Source organism: Polyodon spathula, chromosome 2 (genome assembly GCF_017654505.1).
Source record: "Polyodon spathula isolate WHYD16114869_AA chromosome 2, ASM1765450v1, whole genome shotgun sequence".
Taxonomy (NCBI): domain Eukaryota; kingdom Metazoa; phylum Chordata; class Actinopteri; order Acipenseriformes; family Polyodontidae; genus Polyodon; species Polyodon spathula.
In genome coordinates, this window is record NC_054535.1 from 68,882,570 (window position 1) to 68,898,010 (window position 15,441).

At 39.9% G+C, this 15,441-nt stretch overlaps 1 protein-coding gene across 2 annotated transcripts in view; it reads right to left on the reverse strand.

Annotated features, from left to right (window-relative positions):
* Window positions 1-2,039: 2,039 nt before the first annotated feature.
* The window catches only part of LOC121299611 (leucyl/cystinyl aminopeptidase), a 33,799-nt gene continuing 20,397 nt past the window's right edge, over window positions 2,040-15,441 (reverse strand). Inside the window, exons 9-18 of one of the 2 annotated variants that reach the window (XM_041227446.1) lie at window positions 14,686-14,817; window positions 14,084-14,235; window positions 13,383-13,474; window positions 12,069-12,252; window positions 11,106-11,262; window positions 9,918-10,102; window positions 8,400-8,561; window positions 7,565-7,705; window positions 6,217-6,298; window positions 2,040-5,134 (exon numbers count right to left, since the gene is read on the reverse strand). In XM_041227446.1, coding sequence (XP_041083380.1) covers window positions 5,003-5,134; window positions 6,217-6,298; window positions 7,565-7,705; window positions 8,400-8,561; window positions 9,918-10,102; window positions 11,106-11,262; window positions 12,069-12,252; window positions 13,383-13,474; window positions 14,084-14,235; window positions 14,686-14,817 — 1,419 coding nt within the window. In that variant the 3' untranslated portion in view covers window positions 2,040-5,002. Of the gene's footprint in view, window positions 5,135-6,216; window positions 6,299-7,564; window positions 7,706-8,399; window positions 8,562-9,917; window positions 10,103-11,105; window positions 11,263-12,068; window positions 12,253-13,382; window positions 13,478-14,083; window positions 14,236-14,685; window positions 14,818-15,441 lie in introns of both variants that reach the window. The other variant, XM_041227437.1, reaches the window with a different exon arrangement.

Consider the following 15,441-nt stretch of genomic DNA (forward strand, 5'->3'; position numbering starts at 1 on the left):
ACACAGGCCCGCGACTCCAGCAGGTTAGCCTACTTATTATCAACGTAGTTTTGTTTGAACTAGTTGTAACAATTTTTCAATTTTCTTAGGTAAGTGAAGAAATCCTTTTTTTTTTTTTTTTTTTTTAAATACAAACTCCACATGTGTAATAATCATTGGAAGCTTACTTGTGCAATGTTGTAAATGTAAATCCAATAACACGTTTTAGTATTAAAATATATATATATTTTTGCTATACATATTTTATTTATCCGGTTGGAAAAATAAACTCATCTCTACTCTTAAATAACCTGTACGGGTACATGTTTGTGTTTTAAGCAAAAGACCAATCATTTCCCAATTCTATTTGCCATCATTTAAACAAAGTATTTATTTATTTGTTTATTTATTGAATTTTATAAGTTAAAATACAAACTACAGCACCACATAATTTTGAGCAAATAATAGATCTTAATACTGTTGTAGTGTAACATTGAGAGTGTAGAGGGTTTTTTAATTATTATTCTGATTTTCTTTATAAGAAAGAAACATACCAAGTTACTTGGCATAGTAAAATACTGAATACCAAATGTTTAAATCATTCCATGAAAGGAAGTGTGTTTTGTTGGTTTTATTTTTGTGAATTATGGTAAATTATGTGATTTACATTAGTCTTTCTTCTTTTGAGCCTTTGTTTGACAACTTGCATGATGTACTGTATACCGTGATATTAAGGTTACCACTGTATTTTTTTTAACGGTTATCATACCATGAAAATTTCATACCGCCCCATCCATAATTGCAAGCACCAATAGGGAAGTGGGGGAAAAAAAACAAAAACAACAAAAAAAAAACAGCACTATGGGGTGATACTAACTGCTGTGTATTGTTTTTCTAAAACAACTTACTATAACACTGACTAATTGCCTTACTTTGGTCTATAATCGTATACAGTACATTTCTCCCAATGGATTTACTCTCCCACATAACAGCTACAGCAGCTCCAGTCACCAATACAGTGATCTAGTCCAGCAAGTAGAATATGGCTTGAGTTCTATTCTTATAAAAGCATACTTTTATATGTATTGGGATGCTAGGAAATCGTGTACTGTATATGAACACAAAATGAAGACGCAGGACATCTTTTCAGATATTGTACCATCTATTAAACCAAGAGCCAGGTGTTGTGCTGTATCATTTGAAGCTATCAATCATGATGTTCATGATGTTTACAATTGTAAAAGAGGTTACCAGATTCTTGCTAGGTATAGGTAACATAAGCATTGCGTGGGAGAGTTTACACACACATGGAACTTCACTTCCATGCCTACCTTTAGGGGCCATATAAGAAAATAAATAGCTTCAGAATATGTACTCGCCAATGGTTTGGTTTTTCTCAGCTAATATTCTTGCATGTTCCGTTAAGCAACAAAAACTACACAGGCGAACACGTTTTTTAGGTAAATATTTATTCCTTATCACCAAAAAGCCACCATGTTTTTACATGCCTCGATTTCAGTACTCAGAACACGATTAGTTTGAAACAAAAAAAATATATAGGCTTTTCCTGGAACTCAAGAGTACAGTACAAGGCAAATTCAAGAGCTACATTGCCTGGCATAATACAAATAGCCTTAAAAAAGAAAAGATAAAAGTACATTTTATGTATAATAACATATAGATTATTACTTTTATTTTTATAAACTGGTTTTGTTCTAAGAGTTAAATAACTTTCACATTTTACATTCACCGTTCAAGTTTAAAAGAAACACTTGTGCTTACTCTCCATGACATAAGTGTGGATTGTGATAGCTGTATGATACATTGGCTTATGGAGTGTTAATTTAGGAACAATGGCCAACGTCCCCCTCTGAAACACTACAGACCTGACGCATCACAGGTTTCCACTTCAGTGTGCAGAACTTTGCACCTTTTTTGAGAAAGTAAAACAAAACTGCAAATTGTATACAACGCTTTACTGAGATAACAAATTTGCATTGATATTCCATATTACCTGGTAGCTGCACTAGCAAATGTCTTTCCGTTGCCTGTGAACAATGTTGCTCCTCTCTGTAATTGTGCTCTCTTTGCAATCTCTTCTGTAGTCGCACCACACAGTAAGATACTATTTACAACCTGAGAGATTAAACGGTGATGGCATGAAGTATTACAGGCATGTACCACATTTTTAAGGTTTTCTTTCCTTCCACTGTTAGAATTAAAAAAACATGTTTATTGAAGCCACTTAATTCCTTTCAAGGCTGAGGGGCAAAAAGAAAGAAAGATAACATGAAAAAGAATAAAGGCCCCCACGTTTTTTTCAGCACTACTTGCATTTGCTATGCCCATTAGAGATACAGTATCATGCGGTCATTATAATTATTTAACCCACTTTTCAACTATTAAGAGTGTTTCTGGGTTCTGACGCTCCAATACAGAGTCTGTATCTAAATCAGTCTTTACCTGTATTTAAACTCTCTTTGACCTTGTCTGGAGAGCTTCCCAGCACTGAACAGACCTCCTCATTCCATTCAAACCAGGTGATAGCATGACCTTTCAAATCTGCTGTCCTCTCAGACAAGCAGAACGAAGGCACGCCAAGAGTCTGCAGGACTTCAATGGAACGAGGAAGTCTAAGGTAGTCACAACATTCCAGACAAGCTCGCAGAGGTACAGATAGTGAAAAAAAAGAGAACTCAATATTCGAATATCACAATCACTCAAAATACCTGAAAACAGAATAAAAAGGAAAAACTATAAAATAAATGACTTTTTAAATACTAGTAAATGAGCCGCTGCCTCAGAAACAGCTGCCTCAGAAACAGAGCTAAGCAGTGCAACAATAAAGTCAACGAATGCATGGCTGACATCACTTTCAGCAAGAGTAAAGCTTTGCAACTACAGTAATTAGGTACAGGTATCTTTGGGGATCCAGACAAGACTCCAAGAGACCAGTCAGGTTAAATAGTCTTGTCAGATAAGTCATAGTCATAGCTAACTGCAGAGCACTCAGGGAGCTATTGACCAGAATTACAACATGCAGGTTAAGACGATTGAAGCGATACACAATGGATGTGTGAGTAAGCAAGGGACGAGTTAAGAAAATTATAATACAAAACAAAAACACACTTAAAAAACACACCCAAAAAGAAAACAAACTCCCTGAAACCCTGTCAGCGTAGCAGAACAACATTCTAGAAATAAATGTTCAGCAAAAGCAGCAGTGCTTAAAGAGCTGGCAGCCTACCTTAACCCTTTGCAGACTCTGAAAACTGTACCCTTTTCATGTCCGCCCGACATGGCTTTACCGTAGGGCTTGTACCAGTGCAAATATCCACCTACATTATACAGTCTTAAAGCTTTCTAAAACGGTCTGAACATTATTAAAAAAACAATATTTTACTCCATCATAAAGTATACCCTGCAAGTACCTGGTTTGAATGTAAAACAACAAAAAAACAAAGTTTTAAAACTCCCTGATTAAGGAATTTAGCTTTAGAAATGTGGAATGCAATTATAAAATGGGGCAGCCGCAAAGCGTTAACACCCCACCCCCACCCCCCATGCAATGAAAAACTGTGTTGCTAATTTATAAAAGCTTCTACTAAGGTTTCCCCTCATTTACTTTAGAGAAGTGATTCACAACTAACTCACAGTAAAGCTTCAAATCAATTTAACATGACCTGTTGCCACTGTTGGAGCAAAGCCCATTAAATAAAACCAAGCTAGTTAAAATACCCCTACAGAACTGACATACTGAATTAAAACAAGGAACATTAAAAGAAACTGAAAGTAGTTCTTTCTGATCTGAAATATTTAGAATCGAGTAGTTCTTGAATTGTATTCCATACTTAAAATCAAATAATATGATTAAACATTGTGCTCTTTATTATATTTGCTTGTTTAAACAAACAAACAAAAAACATTTGCGTGCCATGAAGGTTCTAAATCTTTACACCAGTGTGTACTTAAAGAAAACAAGGCTATTTACTAGAAAGACTTGATTTTAAGGAATCAAAACACACAACCCAGTGCCTCATTTAACCCTTATTTTACTGTGTGAGCCAGCAGTCGAGTCTGTGGTGAAATTTCATCTGTCTTCTTGAATACTACAACCTCAAATTCTTTGGTTTTGAAAGAAAAAGAAAAAACAAAACAACTTTCCCTCAGCTGTTCTATGAATAAAGCCACCGCGTAGAGTACATTGAACTAGGACCAACGTCAAGGTTATGTCCCCATCAAAAGTACAGAGGGGTTAACTGGGGATGAGCCCAAGCAATCTTTCAGACTGGAGGTGAGGATGCACTACGAAGTTCTAATTCAGAATCCCGCTGTTTTAGGCATGTGAAAAACAAATGCCAAGGACTCTATGAAGAACACATCCATCCAGGTAAGCACTTTTCAATCTGGACACTGCTGCTGGAAATTAATTTTTTTTAAAGGCTATATACAAAAAAAAAAAAAACAGCCAGAGAACAGGCAGAGTTTTACACATTTTATATTTGATTGAGGGAGAGAATATCTATCACAGACAAGTCCCCTCAATGTTTTTCTAGACTAGCCTGTATACTGGTTCAGTCCTGCAATCCATTACCTGTACTGCAGTGTGTTTATACATTACAGGTGTAGTAATAAGTACACACCACACAATAACACACATACAGTAAACATTTTCTGCCATCCTCGTGCTTTGTCATAAATCCATAAAAAATAAAAAAATGCTGTTTTGATGATGCTATCTTTATATAACACATACTACCCTCCATATATTTACAATATATTTTAAATGTATTTATTTTTTGGTCTGTAGCTTAACATACTCACATTAACAATGAAGAAAAAGTTCTAACCAAACAAACAAACAAAAAAATCTCTATATAAATAAAAGGGATCAGAGTGGACATAAGGTAGCTAGAACTCCTATTAGTGCAAAGGCCGCAGTTGCCGTGGTGACTGGTCTCTCCTAGACTGTAACCCAAGCAGAGCAAGACGTTCCTGTGTCCTGCACAGCGCTGCTCTCAGCTCAAAGAGAGTGGCTCAGAGCCTCCAGGTTCCTGTCCATCCACTGGATATTGAGTTGTATCGTTTCCACTGCTTCCTGGACGCTTCTTAGCTGAGAACCCTTGTCCTTGAGAGATCCAAAGAAGTTCTTTACCTGCAAGGGAAGGAGAGCATTAGCCAGGAGTGGTGTGTCCAAATAGAATCTACAGTAGAGCTGCCAAGCTCACTTCACAACCCGAATCAAACACAAGAAACACGGATGCAAGGGTTCTAGTGCTTGCACATGTCAAGAACAAGAAGTTCATTACTGTTTTTCAAGGGCAGAGCCATTTTAAATCCTCCTCGCCTCAAGTCCTATGCAAGGCTTATAAAAGATAAATATTAGGAAGCATCGTTAATGATTAAGGGGATGATTTTCAGCTTGGATTTGGAGTCAATTTATTCTTTGCAATCAATTTCAAAAAGCTTGTTTTGCTTTTACATTTCAACTCAAATGTAACGTACCATTTTTCTCTTTTGGTCTTTGTCAAAATGCAAATATCTTTATTAAAATGCAATTAGAGCTTTATTAAAAAAAAAAAAAAAATTGGAGATGTACTTAACATAAGTCACCAAGCAGTACAAAGCAGACCCTAAAGCTGAAGGAACACAAAGCCACTGTTTCAGGAAATGTGGCTTGAAACCTGGTTCCAGGAGAGTCGGAGACCTAGTTTGAGACAACCTTGTGTATCAAACCTCTCGTCTACCCTGGTGTATCATGCAGTGGCATGAAACCAAGCTCCAAGCCACAAAGACCTGAAAGCTATAAGTGCGATTCCAGGCCCCTTGGCCATTATGATCTAAATATGTTCAAGAACAACATCTATAAATATCTGGTTTTGCCTTTTTCTGGCTGTGTAATTATGTATGTTTTTAAGTAGTGTTAAGGTCATCTCTGGGTCACGTCAACCTTACAAAGAGAATGTAAACTCAAAGGGTTTGTAGCTGGATAAAAGTGTTACTACAAGCAACACAGAACAATTTGTTATCGCTGCTTTTACTTCCTTGTGCAGTCTGTTTGATGAACAAGCCCAAACAAATCACACATAACACTATTCCATATAAAGTTTGCTACACTTAAGAGAAATCTGCCAAGTCTTGTAAAAAGTCCCAAAGTGTAAGCTGGTAGCAATTCCCTGTTCCTGGTGTAGACATGTAGACATAGTTTCTACATGTAGACTGGAAGTCACTTCTTACCTCAAACAGATGCGCCTGTGTTGAAAACTGGGATGTTGTTCCCACGACAATGTTGTGAATTGCAAACGAGCCAAGATTAAATCTAAAACAGAACAAATTCAAACAATCACAATGTACACAGCCTTTCCAGATTCCTACTTCCCATTATAATATACACTTTAGTGTGCCCTATTATTTAACTGAGTAACCCCCACTTCATCATTTAGAATGTCCAGTTATGTTCCCTCACCACAGCGATCCCCACAACAGCTCTGGGGGACAAAGGTCAACCCTGCAGGTGCCCTCTTTGAGCTCAGGACAGTATGGTCTTCTGTGAGCACTGAGAATAGCCGCTCCCTGGGGAACAAACAGTGAAGGCTGGCAACTTTGCACAGCCAGGAGGCAAAATGATCTCCCCTGACTGTATGACTCACCCTGCAGAGCACAGTCATGCCTTTACAAGGTGGCTCACTCTGGGACCCCTAAAATATCTGTCCTTCAAAACTAGGAAGCACCACCTCCATTCCACAGCTTCTAAAAGAAGTTCATAGTAAAGCTGTATTGAATTTCCAGATGTATGGTTGTTGACAGAAGGAACACAAGGGACAGGGGTTTCAGATTAGGGGAGTGTGCATGAAAAAGAAGATCTCTGTAACTGTATTTTCAGAATATATATAAATTCTCTGCTATAAAAGATACTGCACATTGAATTATCCTTAAAATCAGGTTAAGAGAAGGGCTCCCGAGTGGCGCATCCAGTGAAGGAGCTCCGTGCAGAGTGCAGGATGTGCCCTATAGACTGGAGATCGCAGCCAACCGTGACCGGTTCCTAGGGGGGGCGGTGCACAATTGGCCGAGCGCTGCCTGGGTAGGGAGGGCTTAGGTTGGCAGGGGAATCCACGACTCACCGCACATCAGCGACCCCTGTGGCTGATAGGGCGCCTGTGATTCTGCAGTGGGAGCTACCGGATCTGTGTTGTCCTCCGGCACTAAAGGTTGGGTGGCATCACTGTGGACCCACCGTACAAAAAACGGTGGCTTGGCAGGAGCACATTTCCCCGAGTTGGCAGGGGGGTTGCGAGCGGAAAGCCGAGGATACATATAATAATTTGACATACTAAATTGGGGAGAAAACCAGGGTAAAAAATTGCCGACGACTAAAATTAACTAAAAAAAAAAAAAAAATTTGGTTAAGAGTAAGATGAACCCATACAAACACATTTAAAAAAAATACATTTAAGCTAGGATTGCCAAAGATGCTGTTTATCTTTCTTCAAGTCTACCTTTTATGGCATGACACCTCCGTTACCAGAAAGGGTACTAAAAGTGAAAGAATTGGAAAAATGTTTTGCGGTATATAATAACTTACTTTTTTATTATTTTATCCCAGTTTTCTTTGACAAAGCCCCAGGCATACAGGTGTCCTTCGAAGTTCTTCGAGATGGTCGTGAGGACGAGAGGGAGCTCTTGTGTCCGAATAACTTCACCATTCAAGCTGGTCTGCATCAGCCTGGATAAGAGCAACACTTGTAAAAAGAGAATGGAGCTGGAGACAGACCCTATGCGCCCTCTGCTGGCTACACCCTGTAAAACTGATATAGTAAATTACACTGAAGCTATGCCAGGTGCCGTCTTCAATTATTGAGGATTTGCAGCTTAAATACTTCATTTGACAAATTCCGTACACTCCTGCCCTTCAATATTAAACCTAAAGAGACTGAAGCGAGTTCTACACATCAAGAAGTGCCAATGCACACTCAATATCCCACTGCAATCACACTGTAAATTGAATTTGTAAATATGATTAAACATGATTGTTTTATAAATGTATATTCTCCATTAAAGTATTTTTGTTTTTATGTCTTGTGTCCAAATATTTTATGTGTCCCCAATTCCGAATGTTCAATTCCAACCTCTATATCCTCTCGGAGAACCAGAGAGTGTCCTCCGATCCCACAGACAACAACTGAAGCCATTATCTTTACTTCATGTTCAGCACAACTATAATGAACAGGTTTCAGGATTCAAACATACCTTTCTTTCTTTGTTTTCGTATTGTAAGCCTCAACATGACACCAAAACAATGAATGAATTAAAAGAAAGTTTTTGTATTCTTTTCTTAGCTTCAGTGTGTTCAAGTTATTCTTCTGTGTGTGTTCTTTCAAAGCTGCATGTTGCACACCGTTACTTTTCGCCCCACCCACCATATCAGCTTCCTAACATCCGTACTGCTTGCCAATGCTTGCAGCATCTTCTCTCTCTCTGCCTCGAGCTGGGAGCTGCTGTAGGCCTGCAGCAGGGAGTCCCAGCCGTCACAGTGCTGGATGCCAACTGTGAATACAGTTCTCATGAGATCTGCAGGAATGCTGCAGAACAGAAGACAAGGGCAGGAACGTTAGCTTCATGAAGCAGGTGTTACCACAGCTTAGGTTAGACAACATGGAAAGACACTTCAGAGCACAGGAATATTTATCAGTCTAGTGGTTTAATGCTGGAAGTCGAAGGAACCGATAGCAGCATGGACTGCTGTAAAGAACCAAGTGTCAGGGAGGAATTGAGGCAGTAGATAAATATAAAACAATTTATCCAAATAGTAATTATGTAGTGCAGGGGTTTTCAGACGGGGGTACGTGTACCCCTGGGGTTGCTTCCAAGGGTCATAGGGGGTATGCAAGACAACTCAGAAATGCACAAATAAAGATAAGACAAAATAAAAACAAATGAATTGATTTTTTTAACGGTATTATTTATTCTCGAAACCAGAGAGTACACTTATTTAAATCTTTGTTTAGCAGCTCAAAGTGAACCGCAGATGAAGAGGAAAAAAAAAAAAACCCAAAAAGACTATCACGTCCACATTTTCCACCTGTACGCATGCGTGATTCCGATTGTGTGGATTTGTCTTAGCAATTTGTCAGTCCCAAAAAAAAAAAAAAAGTGTTAACCAGATTATTATGACTTTTGAAACTTGGGTACCATTCAGCGAGCAAAAACTGTAAAGGGTATTTCAGCTGAAACCTCCCGACAGAAGGAGTACATGATGTTGCATAAGTGAAGTGCTTATTTAAATTAATCACAAGGGAAAATAACCAATTTTCTTTTTTGTGAATATATATTTTTGGTATAAAACAATAGCAGCTAGCCTATTTAAATATGGTATTACTGGTATATATAGTACATTTGTTCAGTTTAAAGCTTTAATGCTTAACATGTCAAGAACCATGAGACCTTTAGCAGGACAGGGGGTCCCATGATAATACGGATAGCACCAACAAGAGGCAAGGCATGGACATGATCATACGGATAGCACCAGCAAGAGGCAAGGCATGGAAATTGAAAGCTTGGTTAGCACTCGGGGGTAGATGTACCAAGATGGGCCAGTCGCAGCACAAACATACCCAAATTTGCATTGTCATTGCGACACTCAGCAAAGTAAACTTTTTGTCGTATGTATGAAGAGAAAATATGTTAATGAAGAAAGCTGCAATATACTCATTTAAATATTTGTTGTGTCCTCTTAGCGAGATCTCTAGTATTGTACATTGCGTTAAACATTAAAAGAAAGTTATCATTACAATGAGAAAAAAGAAAATTAGAACAGGTAAATGAGGACAATTGCACTTAATGGGTTAAAATAAAGTCCCTTGTTTTTGTAGGATCCTGTGGCAAATATCTGTAGCTGGTAATTGGTTCATAGCCGCTTAATATCTGTTATCCTTTACCTCACGTTGGCAGGAGATTTTGTCCAGTTCAGGAATAGGTTCTTGGCTTTCTCAACGCATTTCGGGTGGCTGTAAGAGCAGGCGACTCCCAGCAGTGAAGACCTAAGCTTTTGTTGAGTTATGGATTCTTCTTCATTCCAGCTCTGGTTAGCAATCAGTTTTTCAAAAAGGCCCAGAATATATGCCTTGGAGAAGAAGAAAAAAAAAAACAGAGAGAGAGAGAAACCAATGAGAAAACTCCATTCCAGGGTACACGACCGCAGAACATTGAGACAAAATATCCAACTTAAAAAAAAAAAAGCAAACAAAAACATCCAGAAGAGAGGGAGGGACAGACGGACAGACAGACACACACAATGTAAATATTTGTAATTTAAAACAATAAAAAGGCACCGTGTAATAGTTTCTAAAAATAAAACCCTGATTTTAGGCACTGGATAGACAACTTCATGCCGGTATTCTACTGAGATTACAACAGAATTATTTTAGTGGTCTTTCATTAATTCAATCGCAAACATTGCTTAATAACATGCAAGCCTGGTGATGATGTTTTTAGTAGAAGGAAATAACCAACTGTGAGCCCTAACATAGCACAAGAATGAAATCTAAAGATGCTGCCTTTCTTCACTTAACACTTTTATACCAACTAAACAATATTTCTCTCATTCCATTTTTACACACAGTGTCTATAGAAAGTCTAGTGGAAGAAGTGGAAAAAAATCCTCATTTAAATGCATGAAAGTGGCACTGACACAACAAAATGTGAAAAAAGTTCAAGGGGGTGTAGACTTTCTATAGGCACTGTATACAAATATTCAATCTTATATCCCAAAGCTAAATCAAAATACAAGTGACACACAGACAAAGGTAAAGCCAGACAGAAATGTGTGTTAAATGCATTACAGTTGCAAGTTGCAAGTACTGTAAGGTTTAACCCCTGAAGGTGCACAAGGAATTGAGTAGTTGTTCAAACAGTTTCTTCTTAAAATACATTTGAGAGTGACTCAACTATCACGAGGAGGAGACTTGAAATTTGGATGACCAGATCCAACCTGTCAGTAAATTTCAAACCTGTTTCATGCACCCCATTGCAAAAATATGTCCCTTTTATCTTAAAAGGACTACAGGCTACTCTATCAAAATGGTTTGTGTCACAAAGCTCAGCAGCTTCACTCAAGCCAGCCTCACCTTCATCCTTGCAGTAAGCTGCAGTAATCCTCTCTTTTCCAGAAGTCTGTAGATATGGTTGAGCTGAAGCAGTGCCTCAGTCACTGGGGGGGTGCTTGTCTCATTGACAAGGTAACTGGTAAGATTTAGCACCTGCTGGATAGACACCTTGCCCAGCCTAGGAAAACATTAATAACCAAGATACAAAAAATACTGGTACTGTTTTCAACATCATTTGGTGCCCAGTAAGTCATACGTACAAAAGTCAAAGAATGTAATGTACTACTACTGCTACTGCTTACGCAGTCATGGTCATAAACGCATGCAGCTGTTTGAAAGTGTAAGTGCTGAATGTATTGCATGGCAGGACGGATGCCAGGTACAGCAAAGGACCCTGGGTAACTGATCCAGCCCTGGCTCAGCCACTGTTCTGCTTCCGCTCATTCGCTTGAAAACACTAGAAACAGGTCATGCTGTTACTGTTGGTAGTGCATTAATAGCCTCTCAAGCCTCTTTTCACTGGAGGCTTTGGTTCAAATGTCCACCTTGCCACAGCAAACAGCAGTCCACATCACAAAGCCAGCACATACTATGGCGCTATTGGCAGTGTCTGCTTGAGAGACACCCTGGACTGAATGGTGGGGCTTGTTCAGGTCAGCACTGAGCTGAGCTCACTTGTAGGGCTTTGAGGGGCTCATGACAGCTCCTTATCTCTTGCCCAACTTTAACATTTTACAAGCATTACATTTACAGACAACCGCTCTAGAAACATGATCAGGCAGACTAGCAAGTCTCAATAATAACAATAATAATAATAACAATAACAACAATAATAAATCTCCACTCCTGGTCTCTGTGCTGTGCTTAAAGCACTGACTGCAGTGAACTCTTACTAGGATTTTAAAAACTCTCCTAACCCTTTGTTCTTGTCTACATTTCCCTCAGCTGGTTTGTAACTCATTCAAAATCAAACACCCTCCATACCTGGCAAGTCCAAATATGTCACTGATGAGGCTTGCTCTGTCTTGGTAGCTAAGTGCTAAATGATTGTTCTTTAATAATATAATCAGGTCGCTCCATCCGTCTTCACCGTAATGCACCATGTAGAATCCCTCCATGTCAACGTTAAATTTCACCCACTGCACCTCTTCAGGAACGTATAGGGTGGCTGGTGGAGGAGAGAATAGAGCATGTCAGTAATGGGACATGACTTTATGAAATGAAACAAAGCACACAGTGCAGCAGGGAGCAGCAGGGTAAGAGACACCTGCACCACAATCCTGTACTGAAAAGCACACATCACAGGCTCCCCACGCTCCTGTACTGAACAGCACAAATCACAGGCTCCCCACGCTCCTGTACTGAACAGCACACAGCACGGGCTCACCACGCTCCTGTACTGAACAGCACACAGCACAGGCTCACCACGCTCCTGTACTGAACAGCACACAGCACGGGCTCACCACGCTCCTGTACTGAACAGCACACAGCACAGGCTCACCACGCTCCTGTACTGAACAGCACACAGCACGGGCTCACCAAGCTCCTGTACTGAACAGCACACAGCACGGGCTCACCACGCTCCTGTACTGAACAGCACACAGCACGGGCTCACCACGCTCCTGTACTGAACAGCACACAGCACGGGCTCACCACGCTCCTGTACTGAACAGCACACATCACAGGCTCACCACGCTCCTGTACTGAACAGCACACAGCACGGGCTCACCACGCTCCTGTACTGAACAGCACACATCACGGGCTCACCACGCTCCTGTACTGAACAGCACACAGCACGGGCTCACCACGCTCCTGTACTGAACAGCACACAGCACGGGCTCACCAAGCTCCTGTACTGAACAGCACACAGCACGGGCTCACCACGCTCCTGTACTGAACAGCACACAGCACGGGCTCACCACGCTCCTGTACTGAACAGCACACAGCACGGGCTCACCACGCTCCTGTACTGAACAGCACACATCACGGGCTCACCACGCTCCTGTACTGAACAGCACACATCATGGGCTCACCACGCTCCTGTACTGAACAGCACACAGCACGGGCTCACCACGCTCCTGTACTGAACAGCACACATCACGGGCTCACCACGCTCCTGTACTGAACAGCACACATCATGGGCTCACCACGCTCCTGTACTGAACAGCACACAGCACGGGCTCACCACGCTCCTGTACTGAACAGCACACAGCACGGGCTCACCACGCTCCTGTACTGAACAGCACACAGCACAGGCTCACCACATCCTGTAATGAACAGCACACATCATGGGCTCACCAGACTGCTCCTTTAGCATGATCACACTCTTGCAGCTTGAGGCATTACTGCAGCTACTGTTTATGGATGTCAGGGGAATCTGCCAGAGGTAGCTGCTGAAGAATCACAACCAAAAAGAGTATCTGTTTAAAGAGACTGCAGAGGCTAATTATTATTATTATTATTATTAAACAATAAATTCCATATGAAATTATTTATCAGCTAGAAACATTAGCTTAAGACAAAACGAATATGGTAATATGTATATCTATACATTTAGTTATCTTTCAATACAAGACACTGAAACTTTGCCATGGGTTACCCTTGGGAAATCTTTCTGCTGAAACTGGTACTAAATCAGCAAGAATTTATTCAACCCCCTAACCAGAGGATGGCAGCAGAGCCAAACTTTTGGAATTAATAAATGGGTGTTTCATCTTTGTTTGCACTCAAATAGGCAGTAAAAAAAAAAGTAAATACTAAAAAATATATAAATATGCTACTAGAAAATGACCTTATCAGCTTGTGAATGAACCACCAACTACATTTTTACTGCAAAATATATGCGACAAGAAAGTTCTAGGTCATCTAATTATTGACAAAGGTAGTATCCACTATATCTTTGCTGTTTGCTTAATAAAAGCACATAGATATAACTTTGACAAGTGTTTTGTGCAGGTATAGATTCCCCTCATTAGCTTCAGGGAGGCAGTCTGTTTCACCTGGAGCTGCTAGATGAATTGTCCACACTCAGTAAGAAGTGTTCTTGCTGAAGAGTCATCTTCGTGCCGTTCCTGGTGACTGTTACCAATGGAAAACCTTTCTGAAGGGTCCACGATTTCATCAGCTCTGTGATGTTCACCATCTCTGTAATCTGTTAAAGGCACATGGCAACACTGTAATCACCTACTTCAAAAGAGACCACTGTACCCATTAAAATAGCATACCACGAAGGAAACTAGGTTTCAGGCCACTGCAAGGCACACCGGGGGAGACTTGGTTTGACACTGCAAAGCTGCCTCAAACTAGATCTCCCGGTCTCCTGGAACCAGGTTTCAAGCCACTGTGCCTGAAAAAATGGCTTTGTGTTCCCTCAGCTTTGCATTATTCAAACAGGGCCTCTATTAAAATACTTCACTACTAATGCCGTGTTGTTGTTTTTGTAGGTTTCTTTTTTCTAATCCCCTTTTCAGTTTGAAATCATTCAGTTGCACCATTATTGAGGATTGTATTTGTCATGTTTTTCATGCAATGCTGCTTGCAGGCTGACTGCTTTTACACACAGAACAGCAGGATATAAAAAAAAGTACCACCGTAGTGTTACCTGGGACAGGCTGGCCCACAGGTCTTCACTCTGTGTGTTTGCATTCTTGTGCTGACTTAGATAATTAACTACTCCTATCTGGAAGTGTTCTTCGCTCAGTGACGATTTGAGCATCAGCAGAATGGAGGCGCCCTGCATCAAAGCACCAAAACAAGAGAGCAAAGGTGAACAAACAGCTCAAGCATGACGCAAGCATTTACAACACAGAGACACAATGACATATTTCACTTCTATATTACAGACCACATTCCAAATTCCTAAGTTAACGCAATGTTTCAAACATTAATATATAAATTAATATATATTAATATATAACCCTAACCCAAGTATTATCTTCTGAAATTTACAACCCTAACCCAAACATTAACTTCTCATATATATAACCCTAACCCAAACATTACCTTCTCATGTATACAGTACCGAGAAAGTTTGTGAACACTTTAGGATTTTCACATATTTCAAAACTAAAATGTTATTAGATCTTAATCTGTGTCCTAATAATAGATAAAGATAACCTGATTAAACAAATGACACAAAAACATGATCACTTTTTCAACATTTATTTATCCACAAATGATTCAACATTCAATATTAATGTGTGAAAACGTATGTGAACCTTTAGATTCTGCTACTGGTGGCACCCCCTTGAGCAGCAAACAACTAAGTGTTTCCTGTAACTGTTGATCAGTCTCTCATCAGTTTTGAGGAATTTTGGCCCATTCCTCCTTATAGAACTGCTTCAATTCGGCGACATAT